The following is a 26,704-nucleotide window of genomic DNA, read 5'->3' as shown; positions in this document are numbered from 1 at the left end:
GTGTTGACTGTAGACTCCCAGGTAGATGTGTTGACTGTAGACTCCCAGGTAGATATGTTAACTGTAGACTCCCAGGCAGATGTTAACTGTAGACTCCCCAGGCAGATGTTGACTGTAGACTCCCAGGCAGATGTTGACTGTAGACCGCAAGGTAGATGTGTTGACTGTAGACCGCCATGTAGTTGTGTTGACTGTAGACCGCCAGGTAGTTGTGTTGACTGTAGACCGCCAGGTAGATGTGTTGACTGTAGACCGCCAGGTAGTTGTGTTGACTGTAGACCGCCAGGTAGATGTGTTGACTGTAGACCGCCAGGTAGTTGTGTTGACTGTAGACTCCCAGGTAGATGTGTTGATTGTAGACTGCCAGGTATGTGTGTGTGACTGTAGACCGCCAGGTAGTTGTGTTGACTGTAGATCGCCAGGTAGATGTATGCCAGTTGACTGTAGACCGCCAGGTAGATGTGTTGACTGTAGACTTCCAGGTAGATGTGTTGACTGTAGACCGCCAGGTAGATGTGTTGACTGTAGACCGCCAGGTAGATGTGTTGACTGTAGACTTCCAGGTAGATGTGTTGACTGTAGACTTCCAGGTAGATGTGTTGACTGTAGACCGCCAGGTAGTTGTGTTGACTGTAGACCGCCTGGCAGATGTGTTGACTTGACTGTAGACCGCCATGTAGTTGTGTTGACTGTAGACTCCCCAGGTAGATGTGTTGACTGTAGACCGCCAGGTAGATGTGTTGACTGTAGACCGCCAGGTAGATGTGTTGACTGTAGACCGCCAGGTAGTTGTGTTGACTGTAGACCGCCAGGTAGATGTGTTGACTGTAGACCGCCAGGTAGTTGTGTTGACTGTAGACCGCCTGGCAGATGTTGACTGTAGACCGCCATGTGTGTGTAGACTGTAGACCCCAGGTAGATGTGTTGACTGTAGACCGCCAGGTAGATATGTTGACTGTAGACCACCAGGTAGTTGTGTTGACTGTAGACCGCCAGGTAGATGTGTTGACTGTAGACCGCCAGGTAGTTGTGTTGACTGTAGACTCCCAGGTAGATGTGTTGACTGTAGACTCCCAGGTAGATGTGTTGACTGTAGACTCCCAGGTAGATGTGTTGACTGTAGACCGCCAGGTAGATGTGTTGACTGTAGACCGCCAGGTAGTTGTGTTGACTGTAGACCGCCAGGTAGTTGTGTTGACTGTAGACCCCCAGGTAGAGGGGTGTTGACTGTAGACCGCCAGGTAGATGTGTTGACTGTAGACTCCCAGGTAGATGTGTTGACTGTAGACTCCCAGGTAGTTGTGTTGACTGTAGACTCCCAGGTAGATGTGTTGACTGTAGACCGCCAGGTAGATGTTGACTGTAGACCGCCAGGTAGTTGTGTTGACTGTAGACCGCCAGGTAGTTGTGTTGACTGTAGACCCCCAGGTAGATGTGTTGACTGTAGACCGCCAGGTAGTTGTGTTGACTGTAGACTCCCAGGTAGATGTGTTGACTGTAGACTCCCAGGTAGTTGTGTTGACTGTAGACTCCCAGGTAGATGTGTTGACTGTAGACCTCCAGCCAGATGTTGAATGTAAAGCTCCGGGTACTTGATGTATAGTATCTGTCTGTAGATTTCCGTGTTGAATCCAGACCTTTGGGTAAAAGTTCAATCTAGATCTCAGGGTAGATGTGTTCGAAGGCCTTCAGATAGACCTATAGACCTCCAGGTAGATGTTGACTGTAGATCCCCAAGAAACCTGTTCACATTAGACTTGGATTGTTGATGTTGACGATTAGGTGCGGTGTGTACTCCTTCAGACATATCTGGACGTTAGATATCGGGTAGATATTGACTGTAGACACTTGAGAAGATGCGGACTGGGGAGCCCCGAGGAGTTGTTGACATTAGACTTGATTGTTGGTGTTGACAGGTAGACTGCAATTCTGCGTTTAGAGTTCTATTTGTTTGGAGGCGATTAAGGTTTGCAATTTACTATTTCAAAACCCGCGAAACCGATTATGGTTCAAACACACCAGGGATCAGAATTAGGGCAAATCTGGAATTCGAATACACGGATCCTGGAACCATTAAAGGTGGCAACTCTGTCTAGCCTTTAACGTATAAGATACTGTAAACCGGAAATATTCTGCGTCAGTTTATATTTTGTGAATTTTCGTTTCTCCTCCCCACGCAAAAAGATTCTCGACGTAGTAATATTAAGAAAAGTAAATATATTACGTGTGTACAACTTTTGCAGTGTTATGAGGAGTGTTATACGTTGTGCAATAATGTTTCAACAGTTATACACCATACCGGTGATTTCAGTAAAGGGCAAAGGTGTTCTTGGTTGTCTAATGGCCAGAAGGATCTTTATCGACTGTGTGACAGACTTTTGTTCAAGAAGCATTCAAAGCCTCTGCCAAACTATGACTCTAAACTCGAAATGGTGAATACATTCTCCAAGTATTTCACGGAAAAGATTGAAATTCTTCGTTCCAGTCTGGAAAGTATAACTGTGAGACCTGTTACCACCATCCCCACCAGTGGCGTTCCTGATAATCATCACTCACTGTCCTCATTTTCCCAGATTCATGAGAACGAAACCAGGAAACTTATCTCTCTATGTCCAAACAAATCTTGCTGGGTTCCTGGACCCATTACCGACATGGCTCATCAAGGACTGTTTGGATGAGGTTGTTCCTGTGATGACTCACATTGTAAATCAATCCTTTCTGGAATCTTCTGTTCCTGCAGATTTTAAGAAAGCTTTTGTGTCACCCTTGCTGAAAAAACACAACTGGACGCAGAGGTTTTAAAAACTATATACCTGTATCCAATCTGTCGTCTGCATCCAAGTTACTTGAACGAGTTGCTGCTTCACAATTAAACCAGCATCTGAAGAGTACCGGTCGACTGGAAGTGCTACAGTCTGCTTACAGAAAAGGGCATAGTACTGAGACTGCTCTTGTTCGTGTTCAGAACGATCTTCTCCAGGCTGTTGACAAGGAGAGTACTCATACTCCTTGATCTTTCCTCTGCCTTTGATACTATCGATCAGGGTAATACTACTTCGTACTCTAGAGGATAGATTTGGAGTTACTGGAGAAGCGCTACTCTGGCTAAATTCGTATCTGTCAAACCGATACCAGGCTGTGTATGTGGATGGTTATAGCTCTGACATGACAGAGCTCAAGTATGGTGTTCCGCAAGGTTCGGTACTGGGACCTATACTTTTCACGATGTACACTTCTCCACTTGGAGATATTGCCAGAGCACACCATTTTTGCTTTCATCTATATGCAGATGATACACAGCTGTATCTATCATTCAAGCCGAAGGATAAAACCTCAATTAATACTGCTTTCTCCAGAATTGCAGAGTGCACAGAAGACATCAAGACTTGGATGACCATGAATTTCTTAAAGCTGAATGAGGAAAAGACTGAGATGCTTGTGATTACATCAAAAGCCATGAGAACAAAGTTAACACTTCCCATTCTTAAGTTGTCTTGTGTCATCGAACCTGGCCAGGAGGCTAGAAATCTTGGTGTCATGTTTTACTCCACACTCAGTGCTGAATGCCATGTAAGCCGGGTCTGCAAAAGCTCACATGAATATCCGAAACATCAGTCAGATACGACAGTTTATTAACAACAAAACAACAACTTTGCTCGTTCAAGCCTGTGTAATCTCCCATCTGGATTATTGCAACTCCCTTCTTCTCGGGCTGCCAAAACGTCTTGTCTTTAAACTTCAGAAAGTCCAGAATTCTGCCGCAAGACTAATCAAGAAAACCAGAAGATCAGTACATATCACCTCAATCCTGAAAGATCTCCACTGGCTCAAGGTTGAGGACAGAATCAAGTTTAAAGTGCTGACTCTGACATTCCGTGCTATCCACCGCGATGCTCCTCCGTACGTTTCTGAACTCATCCAAGAATACAAACCTGAGAGAACTCTACGTTCCTGTAACCAGTGTCTCTTGAAGATTCCGTCAGCTCGTACATCACTTGACGAGAGAAGTTTCGAAATCTCAGCCCCCCAGTTATGGAACTCCCTCCCACTTGAAATAAGAAGTGCCCTGAGTTTGAATCATTCAAATCACTACTGAAAACACATTTGTTTAAAAGTCTGCTACTGTTAGACTGTGTATTCCCAGGACAGTTCATTGCTCACAAGCGCTTTTGAGCAGTTGATTATACTGGAAACAAGCGCTATACAAGTGGATATTTATGATTATTATTTTATATCTAGACCGAGTTCTAGAGGCCTCCATCGTGTTCTCAACCTCAGAACTTATGTAGGAACATGTTTTTGTCTATATAAGGGGAGCTAGCTATTGCGTCTCATGTCACGTTACATCACAAGTTACCAGAAGACCAACAATGTTTGCTGAGAGGTGACAATTACAATCTCTGTCTTTATTGCTATAATCATTGCTCGTGTATTATACAGCCTCTGAATTTGTACTATTGTATTTTGTACTCCAGTTTGTTCTGTCATAGTAATAACTTAGAGACCCGTGAAGGGCCGGGTTAGAATTGATCTTCAGTAACCCATGCTTTTCGTAAGAGGCGACTAACGGGATGGGGTGGTCAGGCTCGCTGACTTGGTTGACACATGTCATCGGTTCCCAGATGCGCAGATCGATGCTCATGCTGTTGATCAACCGGATGGTGTTGTCCAGACTCGATTATTTACAGACCGTCGCCATATGGCTGGAAGAAAAACTAAACTCACTCGCTCAATAACTTAGCATTGATTTGTGAACTCAGTCAACTTTAGAATACAATTGTTAATTACAGCACATTTTTTGTTTGTTTAATAGCTTTACACTTAGTTCTTACGGGCTGATACGTAACAGTAGATTTTCAATCTGTGTTCCCCAACAGCCAAACGAGGTTGGTGATGCCGTGAAGGCCGCAATACAGATCGGATATCGCCATATTGACACAGCCTGGCTCTATAAAACGGAACCGGAAATCGGGGTCGCCATTAAAGAACTGATCAAAGAAGGAATGTCAAGAGGGAAGAGCTGTTCGTTGTGACGAAGGTAGGATTTAAACCAGATTAATTTGAAACTAGGGTAGGGTTATTTTATAACAAAACACTGAGCCATTACGGCAATACCCTTTCACAACAGCGTTAAGCGTACGTCATCATTCAGGCGTGTTATCATTGCAGATGTGGGTTCACTGTCACGAACCAGATCAGGTGGAGCCGGCGTGTCGGATGTCACTGGAGGCCCTAGACATGGATTATATAGATATGTTTCAGATACACTTTCCCGTGCCTTTCGTTGTGAGTCAAGACTTCTCTGCTTCGTTTAACCACCCATGTTCTGACAGTCAGTAGTGAGGCAATCATGTCTGATATTACATGATTGGTTGGTTCTGCTCAGCCTTGTTTAACCAACTATGTTCTGGTAGTCAGTAGTGAGGCAATCATATCTGATATTACATGATTGGTTGGTTCCCAGCCTTGTTTAACCATCCATGTTCTGGTAGTCAGTAGTGAGGCAACCATGTCTGATATTACATGATTGGTTGGTTCCCTGCCTTGTTTAACCATCTACTAGTATGTTCTGGCAGTCAGTAGTGAGACAACCGTCTCTGCCTTTTGCTATTTAACCATCCATGTTCAAGTCGGATATCAAATCATTGTTTAATAAATGTATCGAAATTTTGTCAACATTTGTAAACACTCTAGTCTTTATCTGAAGACACACCGACGTAGGTTTGAGACAATTCTGCGTGTAAACTTCAGCGACTACTTTCTACTAACGATTACATGTCCTCATTATGTGTACATATCTCAGTGTTACGTATTCTCAAATTGTCAGGGAAATAGATGTACAAAAGTGAACATTGGATTTGAAAAGAAAGGTTATCAAACCTTTGTTTGATGTATGTAATGTAACGAGATTCATTCCAAAGCATATGCATGTATGTCTGTGTCTGCATATTACTTTTCCCCAGGACAAGGAACGGACCGAGCCGACCATGACGGACTATCTGGACACGTGGAGAGTAAGTAGCCTCCAGCCTAACTCCAACACTGAACCGTATAAGTCTTTACTTACAAACTTGGTAAATCCACCTCCCCTAGAAAATGAAACATGAGAAAAAAGTCGAATCGGAATATCATGGGAATATACATTCAGCATAAGTCAAAGCTGAGTAATACACTGACGGAGTATTATCATTACAGATACAGAACATTGTCAATGAATGGCTTCGAAGAGATAGGGTTGCGCGGTCCATGCACGAAACGGATCAGACTTTCAACAGTCACTTTAGGTGTTTTAATGCTGTCTGGTGTCAATATAGTTTTCACTATGAACTTTCCTTGATGATATTTGTACGTCACTGGTAACTGTCCAATTAGCATAATGTTGAGGAACAGACTTAAAATGCCTCGTGGTAGATTATTACACTGAAGAATGTAATGTTGAGAATACACTGGTTAACTACCTTTTATTTTAAGAAAAAGAAATAGCTTGAGAAAATCCTAATATTGAGTAAAATAATGTATTTTGTGAGTGAGTGAGTTGGGTTTTACATTGTGCCCATGTGTGGAATTGAACCCAGGACTTCAGCGTGACGGGCTAACGCTTTGACCACTAGGCTACTCCACCGCTCTCACCCAAAAGAACTTGGTTAAAAATAGATATATCCGTGATCTCATGATCGCTTCTTTGACGCTGAGAATAACCTGTCGTAGGAACTCGTTATATATGGCAAGATAGGGATCAAGGGATCTACTTTGAAAAAAACCTTATGTACATAAGCTATTTAATATCATTCTCCTCCCCAACAGGCCATGGAGAAGCTGGTGGACAAGGGCCTTGCCAGGTCTCTCGGTGTCTGCAACTTCAATAAACAACAACTGGAGAGGATACTCAAAATGGACGGTCTCAAGTACAAGCCTGCAAATAACCAGGTAGACATGACATTGTTGATTAGCCCTTATTAAACTTTTAATATGTCCTGTGCTCGTGGATTTCAGCAAACTGGTAAACATAAGAGACCTACATCATTCAGAAGTTTCTCCGTAACACATGGGCAGTATACATGGTATAAAAGTGCACACCCACTCTCACTCAATCTAATAAACGACCTGCAATAGTGTTGGCAACGTTGTTTGCTTTCAGGTGGAGATAACCCCATATCTGGCGGAGGAAGACCTTCTACAGTTCTCCTCAAGAACGGCATCTCAACTACAGCCTATGCTCCGTTCAGGGCACCGGGACAGAACTAGTAAGTTGAGTTATCTACTCCTATATTGACAGTAGCGGGGTCCTCGCCCTCTGAACACTACCAAGTCAGCTGAAGTTCATTTTCGAGCGCAGGATTACAGAACTACATTTGGGAACGTCGAACAATGTCCAACAATAACGTCCAACTGGGATGGTATCTTCATACGACCTTTACGGTCGATCATGTATATATGAAATATCACCTAAGGGAAGCGTTTTTTGTCAAGCACCTTGACACTGTCGGGTGCGGCATCGACAAATGCAAGCGGAAGGATAACGGATATTATCCATATTCAGCATCAGTCGGGTCTGCATTTGATTCCAGGTCAAGTTTACTGGGTGTACGAAGCCGCCATTTTATAATATCAAGGGACATAACTCTGAATGGAATTTTTCAATGTTTCAAAACACTTCCGGCGATCCTCAGAAACACACACTCTACCGCACCTGGAGTAGTCCCTTCAACACCGAGAGCAAGTGGAGAGTTGTGTTGTGTTGATTCCGGATTTGAGATGAACGTTAACTGAGAAGTCGGAACATCAGAACTAAACTGTGTACAAGATCAATAATTAGTTAACAATTTATATTGAAACGCTCAAGCTTTTGCTTACAATTATAATTACAATAATATGAGTAGCAGCCATAAGTATGTACATGTAAACACTGTGTATACAAAAGGCTCCCATTAGATGAGTCTCTTTGAAAGCCCGGTATTTTCACAGTCAGATGTCTTGAAATTTAGACACGTGCTCCATTTTTTAATCCAGACAACAGTGTTGACGACAAGTCTATGTTTTGAGGATGAGTATCTGGTCCACACTGGGCAGAGTTGATAAGATACGGCTGATAGAGGAAGCCCTCATATCGTGCATTTATACCACAACAAAACTGCGATTTGAACTTGCAATTTATAACCAAGATAATCCCATACATACTTAATTTCAAATAACAGTTAAATAAATATCGATTTCAGTATTTGCTACACCCTAGCCTGCATTGAAGAGTTCACTGACGACTCTTAACTTCATATATTTCCAGTGTATCCAAAGATGCACCAAAGCTCCTCGAAGACCCGACCATTGTCGAAATCGGAAGGAAATACAACAAATCTCCAGCTCAGGTATATTTCCTCTGTTACATAAATAAAATATCCCAGAGTCGCACATGCATATATCTAAATTATACCCTAACTTAAACCACTTCTCATTGGTCAATCAGAGGTTAGAACTCACAGTAATGCCAGATGTTGACAGGGACGTACTATAAGTCCGTCAACTGAACTTTTGGCACCCTGTTTTCACAATTTACCTTTCACCAAAATGCCTTCAAAATGTTTTTTGTGCATACGTTCTTTATATCTTATGACCTACCCAAGGTTTTAAATTTCTAATTTTATGTCAATTATTAAAGCTTCTTCTTAAGAAGCCATCTTATAAAAATATGAAAAACACAGAAGTAGTTATACAAGGGAGTAAAATGATACGATGGAACAGCCAACAACATGGCGTGACACGCGTGCATCTTGTTTACATTGTTACGCCTGCAAGCAAATCTACAGGGACTCTATAATCATCATACATCCATTTTAAACAAGTAGATTCATTAAGTCTTTAAAGACTGGTTGCTTGATCTCTTGTATCTATATCCAAATTTGAGCAACAGCTTGCATATGGTATGCTTTGATACAATGATGTCATGGTCTTCTTTTGAACAATATTTCCTTCAGTTTGCTTGACAATATGGATCAATGTAACCGACGCATGACGTCCCTCACAACCCTTCTATCGAATTCATCAAGCTTTGTTTTCTTTGCATTTTTTGAGACGGTCCCCGATTTAACTGCCATGTCATCGTCAGGCTCTGAAATAGTGTCATGGGAGATAACTCTTTGCAATATTCTTTTGCAGATCTTCGTGGCATTAAATGTCTTTTGGAGAAACATTCAATTAAAAAAAAAAGAGTTTTTTCGCTTTGCCTCGCGCTTGAAAAAGTTGTAAACTCTTTTGATGATTTGCCGGTCATCTTTGTACAACATCGTTTTCCCTACAACCTGTGCGTGTTGACGATCTTGACATCACTTAAGCGTGCTAATGTAAATACCCGTGCATGTACATATCACGCTGACACACATTTTACAGTGTTGTTGACTTTTCCATCAGGTGCGTTAACCCCTCGTAAAACTCTCCACAGTTTTACAATTATTATATGACAGGTTTAAAGGCAAAATCTTTAATAATCGTTCTATAATTACTAAAATCGATATCTTGTTAGGTCACGGTATACAATTACCACATAAACAGAGTAGTGTTTTAAAATAGAGTAGAGTTTTATATAAATTGTGAAAACAGAGTGCCAAAAGTTAAGTTGACGGACTATAGTGGTTCTTATGTAGTGGCTTGCTGTTTGTAATGGCACGTGCACAAACAGACTGATGTATCTTTATTTCATAGTTTAACGTGTCGAAACGAAAATCCACCGTTTCACTTCATGATTAGGTGAAGTCTGCAGTGGACATTAAGGCGATGCTATATATAAATGTACTGTGGGCGATGTTTCCACACGTGTCAGGCACCCCAAGGGAAGGGTAGTAGGGTAGTTATTAAATAACCACAAAAGTGACAACAGCTGTTTCGTCATTTGAGTGGTGGGTGCTACCAGCAGGGCATGCATACGCAAACACCTGGTGTTCAGTGGATAATCTACACTGGTTATTCCTTTCACCGTGTTATAAATGATATAATGTGCATGTTAATCCTCAGTTGTTGTCCTCTAACTAGTATTTAATGCTTCTTTTCCAACCACCAATTAAAGACGTTTTTTTTGTTGTTCCAGAAGAAACACTGTAGACACAGATATATTTGCAGATGTGTATCCCATTTTGTTCACTTACTCTTTACAACACGATGTAATACTAGTCCCAACAGATATGCTATTTTCGATGTAATCTTGGAATACTGGTCCTAACAGATAATGTATAAACGATAAAAATACTGGACCTAAGAGATATGGTATTTATGATGCAATACTGGTCTCAAGAGAAATGCCACATACGATGTTCTGCAGCTCCTGGTAGATGGGGAGATTGGTTCTTTGTACCCCTCCGCCTGTAGAACGGTTCTTATTTATGATTCCAGTCCTTCCACGGATATGGTTTGCTTTTTGCGATGTACCTCTGACCCAAATGTTTTCTCGTGTGCATCAGGTGATCCTCAGATATGGCATACAGAGAGGCTATGCTTTAATTCCCAAGAGTACGAATCCCACTCGTCTGGCCCAGAACATGGATGTGAGTGTTTGTTCTCTTACTGAACTTAATACTGATTTACAGGAACATGTGATTTAGTTCGCTGCGTTCTATATCACTGTCGTGAATCGGACTTTCTAAAGAGGACACAAGGTACAGACAACTGAACTGTTTTCTTTCCGACATTGTATGAAGATAATGAAGTACATTTAAAATGATACGTAATGCCTATTTTGAATGTTGTTTCACATATCAAACCTACTTGTTTCAGATATTTGATTTCAAGCTCAGTGAGGAGGACATGAAGACAATGCTAGCTCTGGACAGAGGCCTTAGAAACAACTTTCAAACATTCAAGTAATCACAATTTTAATGGCAGTCTCTAGAGGGAGTCATGATACACACTTGGGGATTGTGTTTGTAAGATGGATATTAAATAAGTGAGTGAATTAATATTTACAGTCATATTCGCAATATTTCAATCATATCCTGACTAAAACAAGTTTGACACTAATAATCCATTTCAAACAAAAAATCCTGTCAGCAACAGACGGTACAATAACTAGATCATCACAGATATAGGTCTAAAACTTGTAGTTAAGTATTAAAATGCGACGGTACATTCTAAAACTGGGCTCAAAATCACCAGCATCCAAAGTTAGGCCAACATACTAGGGACCATTCGGGCTTACGGTACTTCTGCTACCTGCATGGTACCCCAGATGGATTTACACCATTCCTTTGGGTACTGGCGATTATCAGACAGTGAAACCAAACAATTAAAACTGACAAAAAATGCTACTATTGAAAACAAGGAAGATGAAAAATACTTTCAATGTTATGGACTCAAGTACCCTCTCCGAAGGACAATTATTTTACAATGCCTCAACCAGGTTGAAGGTACAGCCACTAACAATCAAAATAATTGAATTCTTCTTCCAAAGTGAAAATTGATATATAGTTAATATTTACAATATATATTTTCATCCATATTTACCAATCAATTCAATTTCTTTAAAAAAAACAATAACTATATGTGGACTGACACTGAAAAGATCCTTCAAGTTTGAAACTTTCAAATGCTTATCCCTTGTGACACAAACATCAACACAGTCAAACAGCACATGCTTGACTGTGATACCAACTCTTCACTATTCTCAGAAACAAAGTACAGAAATAGTTGTGAAAATAATATTCATGGATCGCTAAAGATCAGTGATGTTACCAGGAGATTGTGCATTAGGACTGCTGTGTAGAAGTCCAGAGATTCCGATCCTTTTAAGTAAAAAAGTACATTTTGGAAATTTCATTTCGACAGCCAGGGGTTGGGGATGGAGATGAGGTTTCTATGGAAGATGACACACAATGCATATGGTGAAGCTTTGGGACTTAAGTCCATTAGCAGTAACATCGACCAAGTTAAATCACACATAGAACGTCTGTGCAAAAGAGAAAAAAAGAATACCCAGTCTTGCCTTTCCCCATAAACAAAGTCCGTGTGATGTAAAAAGACATAAGTTACTTGAACGGATCACTATACATGTATATCAGTGATGACACCAGGTGTTCCCCCGGCCCCCACAAATTTGAAAGAACAATTCATCTTACACTTACTTAGTTTAAGTCCAACTTGATCTTTTAGACTAAGTCCAAATCGTTTCCATGGAAAACATGAATAATATACATGCCAAAAAGCTGCAAATAGCAAAAGGCACCACTTCAAGATATGGTTTGACACAATTGCCAAGTTTTGGAAACGAAGCCCACTCCTCGTTTTGAGACTGAGTCCAAATCGTTTCCATGGAAATTGAAAAAAAGAAGAAATGACAAAAAATCGCAAATAGCAAAAGGCGCCACTTCGGGATCTGTTTGATATATCTGCCAAGTTGTCTTGAAAGACATTGAACGGTTCTTTAATTGTGCTCCGGAAACAAAGCTCATCCCTTCCTTTTGAGACTAAGTCCAAATCGTTTCCATAAAAATCGAAAACAAATTAGAATGCCCAAAATCCGCAAATAGCAAAAGGCACCACTTGGGGATCTGTCTCATATATGTGCCAAGTTTTGTTGATAGATATTGAGCGGCTTATGTGTCATGCTCCAGAAACGAAACCCGCCATTTGTTAAGATTAAGTTTAAATTCTTGCAATGGAAATCGAGAAAATAAAAATGCCAAAATCTGTAAATAGCAAAGGCACCACTTTAGGTTCCGCTTGATATCTCTGCCAATTGTTGTTGAAAAATGTTAAACAGTTTTTGAGTTATGCTCTGGAAACAAAATGATTACGGACGGACGGACAGACGAGGCGTATCCTCCGCATCGTGTGCTGGGGGATAAAACGATTGGGAAATGAGTTGTTTAATACGTAAACATGAACGTCACACTTTCGCCCAATCAACTGTCATGATTCCTGTGTTCCAGATGGAAAGATCATCCCTTCTTTCCCTATAAGGAGTGAACATGCACGGCACAGAAGATCACGCAGTCAGAAAATCGACGACGGTCAGAGTATTGTCTGCAACAGTTATTCCCGTTATTTGCGTGATAGTTTTCAATGTGAAACAAACACCCATTGAATATAATTGCAGGTGTGTCGAATACGAATGTGTCATGATGATATTGCATAATTACGAAACATGAGTGACACTCGAGTACACACTGAGTCAGTTACCAGGGTAATAATGTAGTGATTTGTGCCTTCTTTAAAGGGTAGATTTGACGTATTATATCAAATGCATAGTAGAAGTAGTTGTAGCAGTGGTAGTATATGTTGTTTGATGTTGTTTACAGCCACACAGAGACATATTCCTGCGGTTTGTTAACAATAGATTGTGAACCATACTATCCAGTGACTGTCATGAGGATCGATCTACGCGTCTGGAGTATGTTGACCATCAAACAACACCTCTTAAATGGTACCCAGGTGGACATATTGTACCTTCCCGTAACTTCGCCTTGATGTTGCAAGGAATTTTGTGAAAACTAAAACAATGGTTTGAATAACCGTGTTTATCCCACTTAAAACAAATGTTTTAGTTTCTGCACCGATCTGTTATGGATGTTGTTGTTGTCATACTGCTGCAGTTGTTATGTATATTCTGAACATGAGCCTTTTTACCAATCTTTTATATGAACTCATTTGGTAATATATGAAAAGTAATGATATTGTTCACATAGCTTTCTGTTGTAAAATACTATGTCGTCAAAAACTAGTCCTGTTGTTACTGAGAGTGAGATTGTGTCATTGTCTGATCATCCGACATTCGTCGCTTCATATCGTTCACATATACAACAGGACATGAGGCTGAAAGCCGAGTTGAACTCATATATACACCTGTTTGAAAATAAACCGTTGTACTCTTGTTTCACAATTGGTGTGGTTGGTTGTAGATCTCAACACATGCATCGTCTTCGCAACATTCTTTACTTTGACATTCATTGACGACCTTCGTTTCACATGTAAATGTTAACATGTTGATTTTGATAACATCTTGATTACGTGTTCAAGAGGTTCGTTCGTTCTTTCGTACCATCTTTCGTCTATCATGTCAAAATCAGGACTCAAAACGACAATTTTAGTTGTGTTTAGTAAGATTGGCCAAAATTGTAACGTGAAACAATATCCTTACAGGGAATCACAATTCAAACTTAAAACTATGGATTGTAATATGTTAAAATATATACATTTCAAAGCAAATTTTTGTATGTATGTAGTTGGTGGGATGTAGTTTGAATCCTGACTTTTCATTTTCATTTCGATCATGCACCTAACATGCATCTCATAGCAAAGTCCCAAACAAAGTCGCTTTGGTGAAGATGGTCTCGAACCAGTATGTGCATAATAATTTCTCGAGGACGATTCATGGCGTCACGTGAGACCAATTTCTATGGTAGACACATCACTTGGTATCTCTGACATATGTACAATACATATTTGAAGATCTATTCTGACAAAACGTATAATGTCTGTATGTTGTTTTATATTATGGGTGAGGTGAGGTGAAATTGGGTTTTACGTCGTGCTTGAGAATATTTCGCTCATATGACGACGTGCATGCGTGTGTATGTATATGTGTGGCTGCTTGTACTAGCCCAGACTTAAGCTGGTTTTATAGTGCTAGCCCACTGAGATACCACGCCGCAGTGAAGCATGAATACCCCACTCAGACACATTATACTGACTCCGAGCCGACCAGTCCTTGTTGTACCCATTAATGCCGAGCGCCAGGCAGGGACCAACAAGTACCATATTTTAACGTCTTTTGGTATGATGCGGTTGGGGATCGAACCCTCGACCTTCCGCTCCGGGCGGACGCTCTAACCACTACACCACGGAGGCTGTCGTTTTACATTATGATATTTTAACAGCCTATGCAGGTGCACCCAGTGCAGTGGATCTGTTTAATCTTTACAGTTGAAGATATCGATATATACTATCAGACACAAAAGACATCAGGGTTTGACATCACCCAGGCTTCTACATAAAATGTATCAGACATCCACATGAGAGCATTAGATGTATAATGTCATCCTCATAAAAATAGATGGAAATCCAAAACAGGATTTTCATGGGATGATAAATCCAGAAGAACCTCAATGTTATTTGTCTGAAAATGAAACCAGAAATAATGTTTTAGATTCGTTTAGACGTTCTTTATCCAAATTACTAAACCACATGAAGGTTCATGAAAACACATTGGCACTACAAGTCATCATTACTGCCTCATGCCATAGGAGAGGATGCAAGGGAAGTATATAATTGTTTTCTATGTGAAACAGAGAATGATGCTATCAAGGTTACTAAAATGTTGGAGAACTTGAGCAGTATGGTGTTCCTAAGAAGAATGTTACTTTTGAACGGTATAAATACTTCTTGATCTTTCAACTTGATCAATCAATTGATCAGTATCTCAGTGATCTACAACAGAAAGCTAAATCCTGAGAATTTGGTACTCTGAAGGATAGTCCTATCAGAGGCAGGAGCGTTTGTGGTGTGCATAACAGTGCATATCGTGATAGATTACCAAGAGATGATCAGCTGACACTTCAGAAAGCTATTAACATATGTCATGCAGCAGAAATGACCAGTACTCAAGCTAAAGAAGTTGGTGAAGATACCACTGTACACTTTGTTAGAACCAGACCAAAAGATAAACGTCACAGTCACAAATTAACCAACCAAGAATTATGTTGATGTTACGGTACCAACCATGCACACCAGAGATGTCCAGCTTATGTTCAGAAGTGTTTGAAATTTGATTGTTTTGGACATTTTGCATCACAGTGTAGAACTAAACAGAAGCGTTCACACCATAAACGTGTACATGATGCTCGGGTTACTGACCCAGTTTCAACAGAAGCTGAATTATTTCTGGATGTTTTTTTAGATTCTGCAGTCACAAGTGATACAAGGAACAAGGCACGGATAATGTCTCTAGATATTAATGGAACACAAGGACCTCTCAAACTTGACAGTGGTTCAGATATGAACATTATGAGCCTATAACAATGCAGTAAACTGCAATGCCAGCCAACACTAGAGGTGGCCTAAGTGATCCTTAAAGCTTATGGAGGCATAGTTATACCGGTCAAAGGGCAGGCAGAAGTGACAATCACTTACAAGGGACATCCCTACTGCAGTTACACCTAAAAATCAAAGATGTATAGTTGGTGTTGAGAACTGTGAAAGACCTGATCTAGTTGGAAGAGTATATGAACTAAATGTTGATGTGAAAGCTTTGTAAAGTGCCACACCAATGCCTACACATATTCTCAAATATTCTCAGTGAATATAAAGATGTCTTCACAGGACTCAGATGCTTAACAGGTGAGCATACCATTACAGTTGATAAGAATGTCAATCCAGTCATTGAAGCCTGAAGGAAGGTACCTTTTGCACTGCATGAACCGCTGAAAGAAGAGCTTGACAGAATGAAGACACTAGGTGTTATCCAAGAGGTCACAGAACCAACTGAAGGGGTGAGCTCAGTGGTAATAGTGCACAAGAAATGTAACAAGCTTTTTGTCTGGACCCTAAGAATTTGAAAGCTGGAATCAAAAGAGAACATTACAGACTTCCGACTCGTGAAGAAGTGATGTCGCAGTTTGCTGGAGACAAAGTATTTAGCAAGCTGGATGCATCATCCGGTTTTGGCGACATTCAACAATCCGTTTGGGAGATATTGCTATATTCGATTCCCATTTGGTATATCAAGTGCAGGCACCCGTGAAGAGCCACCTCCTCCTGGTGGGTGCTGGGTAACGCTAAGAACTCTTCAACCCCCCATGTGGACCCGGGGGTATATTTGGTCCACCAACCTGTTTGCCGTGGGTTGCGCCCCTGTGTCGGTGGAGGACGGGAGTCTGGTGGTTGAGGGCACTGGTTCCAGGAACAGTGTTCCTTTGCCCAACACACCACTTCGCCCCTTACTTCACCTAGACGGGTGGTTGAATGGGCCCGGTTCAACCAATCGGCTGGTCATGCCAAGCCCTGTGTATTATTGTGTTGTACAAAATACTTCAACTTTTTAACTGGTTTGGACAAAAGTCTTGGCTAAATGATCAATCACTTGAATTTCAAGTGTATCTTTACTAATTTTGTAGTTTGCCTAGAGTCATATACACAGAAGGTGGTGGCTCATGGGCCAATCTTGTAGATTAACTAATTCTTTAATTATTCTGCTGGAGTATATCATCCGGGTATCCCTGGTGCTGCAAGTCGGAGATCCACTTGTTATCAGCACTGTCTTCATGATACTCCGTGGTGGTGGTGAGCTCAGCAAAGGAATTGTAAGAGACTGAGATCGATTGTTCACCCACATGTCCGAACTTGATATTGTTTCAGAAATGAAAGATCAAGGGCTCTGATATGTAAAGCGTTTTACAACACGTAAAAACCAGGAATCCATTTCAACAAATACGTATCTCTTTTCATTTTCCTCTCCAACTGCTCCCAGATCACTAAAGGCAGGGTACTGTAACGTCAATGTCGACACCTACATACCAAACCCACTGAGATGTTTTAAAAGCCAAGTGTTGGTCATGGTGTTAGTACTTCAACATTGTCTGTTATTTGTGCTCACTGTGGTGAGAAGACACATACAGCAGAAGATTGTGTCAGTACCTTTAAGAAGTGTACTAATTGTCCAGGTGATCACTCATCGTTCTCAAAAGACTGTCACATTTGGAAACAGCAGATGGAGATAAATAAGATAAAGTTTACTCAAAATATAAGTTTTTCTGATGCCAGAAAGCTTGCCATGAGACCGGAATTAAGGAAACTTATGCTTCCAAAGCCAAAACATCTTCAGAAACAACCACAACAGTAACTAAATCATCTGCAACCTGTCAGACGAACTTGACTTGGATCAAAACAGATTCTCCTAAGATTTTGTCACCTGCAATATCTACACAAACTGCAGAACCACTTCTTGGCACGCCCCAAATCAAATCAGAACCATCTTATGACCGTGACACATCTTCTCAGTCAACTCAAAGGTCTCAATCAACGTCAAACGTTTAACAAATCGTTAAAAACAAAGGCGAACCGAAGCCAGGTTCTTTGAAGAAACAAAGCAGCAGAGCCCCAAAAAGGTCAGGTGATAAAATCAAGTTATTTAACAAATACGGATCACTTGAGGACATGGACGTGTCCGAAAACGTCCATTCTAGGGCACATAGCTTGTCGCCCTCGAAAAAGGTGCGGGTAGATTCCCCTATCCATCCACCTAAAAGATATCGTGCAGAGGAACTGTAGAGGACTACGGACGGATTTTAATGAAATACAACTATTAATCAAGGATTTAACACCATCAGCGTTCTGTCTGCAAGAGACATGTCTGAAACAGACAGATCATTTTAGCTTACGTCAGTTTAAAGCTTAGCATTATTTTTCCCCTCTGGGTGATAGAGCATATGGAGGTTCTACTATCCTTATACGACAGGATGTTATTCACAGCCCTGTTACACTGAACACTAATCTCCAAGCTGTCGCACTCTGGGTGTAGCATTTACATTATGCTCTCTATATATTCCGCCTTTATCGGCACTTCAGCAGACTGATCTTCAATCACTCTATGATCAACTCCCGAAGCCCTGTGTTATCATGGGTGACCTAAACGGTCACAAACCGCTCTGGGGCAGTACTAATACTAATACTAAAGGTAAAATACTGGAAGATTTCATTTTCAATAATGACCTGTGTATATATAATGATGATTCAAGCACCTATCTGCATCCTGCAACTGGCACTGATTCTTCTCTGGATTTGTCCCTTGCAGATTCTAACCTCCTGAATGAATTTGATTGGTCTGTACATAATGACCTTTGTGGAAGTGACCACTTCCCAACTGTCCTTTCAGAAATAACTCCATCTGATTCTCCACTGTATACAAGATGGATTTTTTGAAGGCTAACTGGTCTTCAGTGATATAACTGATCCCATTGAAACTTTTGCTGACGTGTTAAATGAAATAGCTGATGAGTATATTAGCCAAAGTCCTCTACGACTCCACATGTACGAAAAACATGGTTTAATACAGATTGTAGACAAGCCAGAAAAGTGAGGAAAAGGGCCGTGCATTATTTCCGCCATCATCCAACTGTCCATAACTTAAACAAATTTAAAATACTCAATGCAGGGGCGCGTCGTCGTACCTTTAAACAAAACAAACGGAAATCTTGGAAAAAAATTATGTTTCCAAAATTAATTCACGCACGCCAATGTCTAAGGTATGGAACATGGTTAAAAGAATTAAAGGCAAAGGTTCAAAGTCTGCTGTTCACCATCTTAAAAATGGTGATAGTTTAATTACTGGCAAGTCTAAAATTGCAAATAAAATTGGCGAAACTCTTGCCAAAAATTCATCATCGGCAAATTATGTCCCTGAGTTTACATTTCAACGTCAAATATGTTCTCGTCACGATATGGCTGAAATATTGCCGATGTGACGTTAAATTTTAACTCACTCACTCACTCACTATATCAAGTGCACCCGAAGTGTATCATCGTACCTTATGTCAACTCTTTGAACATATTCAAGGAACCGACACTAGCATGGATGACATGATTATTTGGGGTCAAAGCGTGTCACAGCATAATGAGCGACTGACAGCAGTTCTCAACAAATGTAGACAAGTTCGTCTGAAGCTAAACCGACAAAAATGTGAAGCAGGAGTAACAGAACTAACATTCCTTGGAGATACGATAACCACTGAAGGCCTGAAGCGTGACCTTAACAAGGTCAAAGCAATCATGGAGCTGAAGGGAAGGTACATTCAGGATATGTCTTCCAAATCAGTCCCACTGAGGATGACTGGCTGCAGCAGTAAGTGAGCAGAGTCTTCACATTTGGAAAGAGTGACTTTATGAATCAGTGTTACAAGTAATTCTGTAATGAGCTCTTGTATGGACTTTAGGTTAACATGAAACATAGCTCATTATAGTTGTTCTTAAGTCCAGTCATTCCTGCATTTAAGTCGTAAACTGAAAGGTTTAGTTTTAGCTTAGAAAGGGAGATGTGGTGAACTGTACTTCAGCTAACAGAAGTTCGCTATAATCATAAATAGTTTACAATATTGCATTACTGTAAAACATGCCATTAGAGTGATATCCCCTGGCTGCTGTGTAATGGCCACCATTCTGACCAAAAGGCCTTTTAGAGGCAGTCCTTGTTTTAATACAAGTCCAAAGACCATTACAGAACGTGATCTGTGCATTCTCCATTTCAACATCTCACCGTACCTTGAATCAGTTTCCATATATCCAAAACACATGTAAGTTATGTCACATACACTTGACGTGGAAAACATGACATCTCGCAAAAATCACTCCTAATTGGTGTGGCATTGCTTTGATGTAAACAATTCCACGTGCTTCTACAACGTCCAAATCCATGCAGTAATAATACACTACAAAAATATCCGGAAAGGCAGTGATTCCTTACAATATTTGAAACGTATCCATATCTTGCATAATCGGTTGGCATTTTAAACAGTTCGTTTTGCAATATCGACAGTTACAGAGAGATTTATAAAGTCAACAAAGCGCTTCCATTTCTGTTGGTGTGTAAATTGAGAAACAAACGAAAATGGGGTTGTAGGTGGTACAACCTTTCTGAAAACCTGGTTAGCTTGAACACAGGGGTCTGTCTGCTGAAGACACTACTTCAACATGGGTGTATGACAATCGTCTTGTTCAACGAAATGCTCATGTACCTTGCGCAGATCGAGATGCAGGGATGTACAGATCTTTCGGTACAAAGAAATAAGACATAGTTATAACTGGAGTTATCTACCCCTGGTTGTTTACATGACCATGATAGGTTCGACTGCCATTCAATTAAATCAATGTATTACATTTATATAAATTTAAAAATCATTAATGAGTTTATCGATCTTCTGTGGTTTTCGGATATCGTAGTTTAGGTTTCTACTGAATGAGCCCGGTAGTTGCAGAGGATGATGCGATCGCGTGGGTGTCATCTTGATGTATTTGTACATCAGTGACCTAAATTGATACGTGTTTTGTTACACTCCGTCGAAAGCACTGGCGACTCCACCCGGGCATCATAGATTACTCACGTGTCAACGCGGCAAATATTGCTTGTGTTTCATATTTCATATAGTTTCATATCTTCTCTTCACTTCTCTTAAATGCGATTGCTAATCTGTACCATTCTCACGTTTAAACTGTAATTATAAATACTACAAAGTTGGTCGAATTGACCTCACACTCCGTCGCATACGGAGAACGGTAGTGTTCGCTACACCCTTTTACTTCTCTCTCCCACTAATTCTTGACAAACACTCACCCGCCCCATCTCATTGGTGTTCTGTTTCTTAAGTATGACATGCATGTTAGCGTCGTCTTGGGGATGACATAAAAAATCAAGTCTCCGTGACGACGTTTATGTCATAGGATATTCACCCCGGCGTTTTTATTGTGAGAACCGGTGAGGCGCTGATCGACAAAAACTATTTTTGACAAGACACTGCACCTGTGATCGTCCCGCGGGTGAGTTGGGTTCGATTGCCTGTTTTATACAATAGCATGTACCAATAACCATTGTAGCTGTACGGATATATTGCTGACATTGTATGTATTATCATTAGGTTTTCCTTAGACAATTAAGTAACAGAGTTTATCGTTTCGTTTGTCAAGATGCTGAGGGAGTTTTCCAAGATGGCGGACAAAGTACCATGCATACGTCTGAACAGCGGTTATGACATGCCTATGCTGGGCTTAGGGACCTTCAACAGTTTCAAGGTTGGCTGTGATATATATGTTACAGGGAATGCATAAAACCCGGGATTTCACGTAATCCCTGAAAGAGTCAGTGATTTCTTGAAATCCCTGTGACCCCCCAGGGATTTCATGTATTCCCTAAAATTTCCAGGGATTCCATGAAATTAATGAAATATTGGCTTAGGGATTTCATGAAATCCCTGTAAGCCCTTATTGAAATAGAGAACACCAAATTTATAATGCGAGTACAGAGTATTTCCTGATAAAATTCATTTGTTGGGACAAGATAGAGTGTTATCATACAAGCTATTACACTTCAGTAGCACTTTATAACATTTAAAACGTATTGATTTACACTGGTTAAAACAACAGTTACATTTCTGGAAGACTCCCTGGTATATACGGACTTTAGACTTCAAGGTTTATGTTGACTGTTGACTGCCTGGTATATACTGACTTTAGACTTCAAGGTCGATGTTGACTGTTGACTCCCGGATATGTGTTGACCCGGGTATATATTGACTTTAGACTTCAAGGTTGATGTTGACTGTTGACCCCCGGGTATATATTGACTTTAGACTTTCCAGGTACAAGGTCAATGTTGACTGTAGACACCCGTGTATATATTGACTTTCAACTTCAAGGTTTATGTTGACTGTTGACTCCCGGGTATATATTGACTTTCAACTTCAAGGTTTATGTTGCTGGTATAATCCCGGGTATATATTGACTTTAGACGTCAAGGTTGATGTTGACTGTAGACTCCCGGGTATATATCGACTTTAGACTTCAAGGTCGATGTTGACTGTAGACACCCGGGTATATATTGACTTTCAACTTCAAGGTTTATGTTGCTGGTATAATCCCGGGTATATATTGACTTTAGACTTCAAGGTTGATGTTGACTGTTGACTCCCGGGTACATATTGACTTTAGACTTCAAGGTTGATGTTGACGGCAGAAAATCGGGTATATGTTGACTTTAGACGTCAAGGTCGATGTTGACTGTAGACTCCCGGGTATATATTGACTTTAGACTTCAAGGTCGATGTTGACTGTAGACACCCGGGTATATATTGACTTTAGACTTCAAGGTCGATGTTGACTGTAGACTCCGGGTATATATTGACTTTAGACTTCAAGGTTGATGTTGACGGCAGACAATCGGGTATATACTGACTTTAGACTTCAAGGTTGATGTTGACGACAGATAATCGGGTATATATTGACTTTAGACTTCAAGGTTTATGTTGACGGCAGACAATCGGGTATATACTGACTTTAGACTTCAAGGTTTATGTTGACGGCAGACAATCGGGTATATACTGACTTTAGACTTCAAGGTTTATGTTGACGGCAGACAATCGGGCATATACTGACTTTAGACTTCAAGGTTGATGTTGACGGCAGACAATCGGGCATATACTGACTTTAGACTTCAAGGTTGATGTTGGCTGTAGACAATCGGGTATATACTGACTTTAGACTTCAAGGTTTATGTTGACGGCAGACAATCGGGTATATACTGACTTTAGACTTCAAGGTTTATGTTGACGGCAGACAATCGGGCATATACTGACTTTAGACTTCAAGGTTGATGTTGACGGCAGACAATCGGGTATATACTGACTTTAGACTTCAAGGTTTATGTTGACGGCTGACAATCGGGTATATACTGACTTTAGACTTCAAGGTTGATGTCGGCTGTAGAATCGGGTATATACTGACTTTAGACTTCAAGGTTGATGTTGACGGCAGACAATCGGGCATATACTGACTTTAGACTTCAAGGTTTATGTTGACGGCAGACAATCGGGTAAATGTGGACTGCACACTTTCGATCAACTTTCTGTTGTTGGATGTGATTAACATTATCATGGGGACGAATCTGGAATTAGATACACGGATCCTGGCACCACAAAAGGTAGCAACACTGTATAGCCTGTAACATGTAACATATATGTTATGAGACAGCATAATACATTGTGCAATAACGTTTCAACAGTTAAACGTTGTACCCGTGGTTTCAGTAATGGGAAATTCGGTGTTATATGTAGAAATGTGCTATATTTAAACAGAATTTTAAAGGCTTCCATCATGCCCTCACCCACGAAATTTTCTAGAAACATATTTTTGTGTCTATTGGGGAGCTACCTATTGCTCCTCATCTCACATTTAATCTCAAGTTACCAGCATTGCGTGTAATGGCCATACGCCCTGCCTATCGTTAGAGGTCAGAATACTGTTGCTGAGACCCAGTGAGAGGTCAATATCACCGTTATTGTCTTTACTGCTTTATTCATTGTGCGTGTATTATTCTATCTCTGAAATTGTATTACCACGCTCTTCTGTTCTGCCATAGTGATACCTCTGTATTGATTTGTGCACTTCGTCAATCTTAAAATACAGTTGTTCATTACATCACACTGTTGTTCATTACATCACACTGTTGAACATTACATCACACTGTTGTTCATTACATCACACCGTTGAACATTACATCACACTCTTGTTCATTACATCACACTGTTGTTCATTACATCACACTGTTGTTTGTTGGTTTCACACTAAGTTATTTTATCAATCTGTGTTCCCCGACAGCCAAACGAGGTTGGTGATGCCGTGAAGGCTGCAATACAGATCGGATATCGCCATATTGACACAGCCTGGCTCTATAAAACGGAACCGGAAATCGGAGTCGCCATTAAAGAACTGATCAAAGAAGGGAAAATAAAGAGGGAAGAGCTGTTCATTGTGACTAAGGTAGGATTTAAACCAGATTAATTTGAAACTAGGGTAAAGTATTTTATAACAAACTTTCACAACAGCGTTAAATGTACGTTATCATTCAGGCGTGTTGTCATTGTAGGGTAGGGTATTTTATAACAAACACACCGTGCCATAACGGCAATACCCTTTCACAAGAAATTTAAATGTACGTCATCATTCAGGCGTGTTATCATTGCAGATGTGGGTTGACTGTCACGAACCACATCAGGTGGAGCCAGCGTGTCGGATGTCACTGGAGGCCCTAGACATGGATTATATAGATCTGTATCTCATACACTTTCCCGTGCCTTTCGTTGTGAGTCAAGACTTCTCTGCCTTGTGTGATTTAATAATCCATGTTGAAGTCTGATATCAAATTATTGGTTATCTAAATGTTAACAAATGTTGACATAAATTGTGAACAGTTTAGTCTTTATCTGAAGGTGCACCGGAAGTTTCTCTTCGGGTGATTATTCTGCGTGTAAACATTACATGTCCTCATTATATATACATATCTCAGTGTTTTAATACATTCTTAAAGTGTCGGGCAAATATGTTCAAACTTCAACACTGCATTTAGAAATAAATAAATTGTAAAACGTTATCAAACGATTGTTTGATGCATGTAATGTAACGATAGTCATGTTTCATTCCAAAGGACATTGTGTATGTATATGTCTGCATAATTGTGTTTCCCTAGGACAAAGATTTTAGCAAGCCAACCATGACGGACTACCTAGACACGTGGAGAGTAGGTAGTCTCCAGCGATACTTCGAACAGTAAACGGTATATGTCGATAGTCACAAACTTGGTGCGTTGCTGTTTAACGCCACATTTAGCAATGTTCAAGCTATACCTGTAAATAATAGAGTCTGGACCAGACAATCCAGTGATCAACAGCATGAGCATCGATGTACGTAATTGAGATACGATGACATGTGTCAAGTCAGCGACCCTGACCACCCGATCCCGTTAGTCGCCTATTACGACAAGCATGGGATACTGAAGACCAGTGCTAATAAACAGATGAGCCTCCTCTAAAAAACGAAAAATGAGTTTCAGAAAAGTCTACATGATTAAAATATACACTCAGTCCAAGTCAAAGCCGGGCAATGCAATGACAAAGTTATATCAATACATACACAGAAACTGAATTGCCACTACTGTACAATATACACGTAAGGTGTTTTTGAAGCTGTTCTGGTGTCAATATAGTTTTCACTAGGAACTCTCCTTGATGATATTTGCACCTCACTGGTAACTGTCCAATAAACATAATATTGAGGAACAGACTTTAATGCCTCGTTGTAGATTATTTCATTGAAGAATATAGCTACCTTTGATTTAAGAAAAAGAAACAACTTCAGAAAAAACAATACTGAGTAAAATAATGTATTATGTCTATGTTCCAAAATTAACTTTCTTACAAATTTTAGATATTTACTTGATCCCATGACCACTTCTTTTACGCTGAGAATAACCTGTGGTAGGAAGTCGTTATATATGGCAAGATACTAATAAACTACGGATTTTTTTTCAAAACTCTCTTTACATTAGCTACTCTCCGTCCCATTAGGTACGTACATCGTTAGAAAACAATTATAGAAAATTGTCAACGACTTCAACTGTCGCTGCTGTAGAATGCACAATTTAATGGCTTTTAAAGCGTTTCTGGTGTTAATGTAGTTTTACGATTTCATCAGTCTTGAAAATATTTGTACTCCACTGATGTGTTAAATAACCGTGACAAACAGTATTGCACTAAATGCAATTTTGAGAATATATTCGTAAAATACCAATTTGGTTTTAAGAAACAGAAACAGCTATATTGTGTAAAATAACATAGGTCTTGGAGATCTATTTTAAGGAATCTCTGTACATATGCTACTAAATATTACTCTCCTCCCCAACAGGCCATGGAGAAGCTGGTGGACAAGGGCCTAGTCAGGTCTATCGGCGTCTCCAACTTCAATAAACAACAACTGGAGAGGATTCTCAAAATGGACGGTCTCAAGTACAAGCCTGCGAATAGCCAGGTACGTACTATTTGATGTAAAATGACACTACGGATTCGCCGTATATATATATTATTTTCATGTTTGCAAATGTACAGTTCGATTTGTCGTTTACAACGGTATATATGCACAATTTGGCATATTTGAGGTCTGCGAATAACCAGGTAGATATGACATCACAACATTC

The 26,704-nt window shown here is 40.3% G+C and overlaps 3 protein-coding genes across 3 annotated transcripts in view; all 3 read left to right on the top strand.

Moving 5' to 3' along the window:
- LOC124267536 (aldo-keto reductase family 1 member B1-like) overlaps positions 1-13,855 on the top strand; it is a 35,591-nt gene extending 21,736 nt beyond the window's left edge. Inside the window, exons 8-11 of the mRNA XM_046702459.1 lie at positions 8,282-8,363; positions 10,446-10,529; positions 10,759-10,844; positions 12,909-13,855. Coding sequence (XP_046558415.1) covers positions 8,282-8,363; positions 10,446-10,529; positions 10,759-10,844; positions 12,909-12,945 — 289 coding nt within the window. The 3' untranslated portion in view covers positions 12,946-13,855. The remainder of the gene's footprint in view (positions 1-8,281; positions 8,364-10,445; positions 10,530-10,758; positions 10,845-12,908) is intronic.
- Positions 13,856-21,669: 7,814 nt separating this feature from the next.
- Positions 21,670-24,871, top strand: LOC124267570 (aldo-keto reductase family 1 member B1-like). The gene is made up of 3 exons (XM_046702524.1): positions 21,670-21,753; positions 24,334-24,495; positions 24,701-24,871. The coding sequence occupies exons 1-3, from the start codon at positions 21,670-21,672 to the stop codon at positions 24,869-24,871; spliced, it is 417 nt and encodes a 138-aa protein (XP_046558480.1).
- A 350-nt stretch (positions 24,872-25,221) lies between these two features.
- The window catches only part of LOC124267537 (aldo-keto reductase family 1 member B1-like), a 37,099-nt gene continuing 35,616 nt past the window's right edge, over positions 25,222-26,704 (top strand). The window contains exons 1-2 of the mRNA XM_046702460.1: positions 25,222-25,252; positions 26,416-26,538. Coding sequence (XP_046558416.1) covers positions 25,226-25,252; positions 26,416-26,538 — 150 coding nt within the window. The 5' untranslated portion in view covers positions 25,222-25,225. The remainder of the gene's footprint in view (positions 25,253-26,415; positions 26,539-26,704) is intronic.

This window comes from Haliotis rubra, unplaced genomic scaffold (genome assembly GCF_003918875.1).
Source record: "Haliotis rubra isolate DU_JTF1 unplaced genomic scaffold, ASM391887v1 Scf132, whole genome shotgun sequence".
In the NCBI taxonomy this organism is placed as follows: domain Eukaryota; kingdom Metazoa; phylum Mollusca; class Gastropoda; order Lepetellida; family Haliotidae; genus Haliotis; species Haliotis rubra.
Note: the sequence above shows the minus strand (reverse complement) of the source record. Positions and strands in the feature narration are given on the sequence as shown.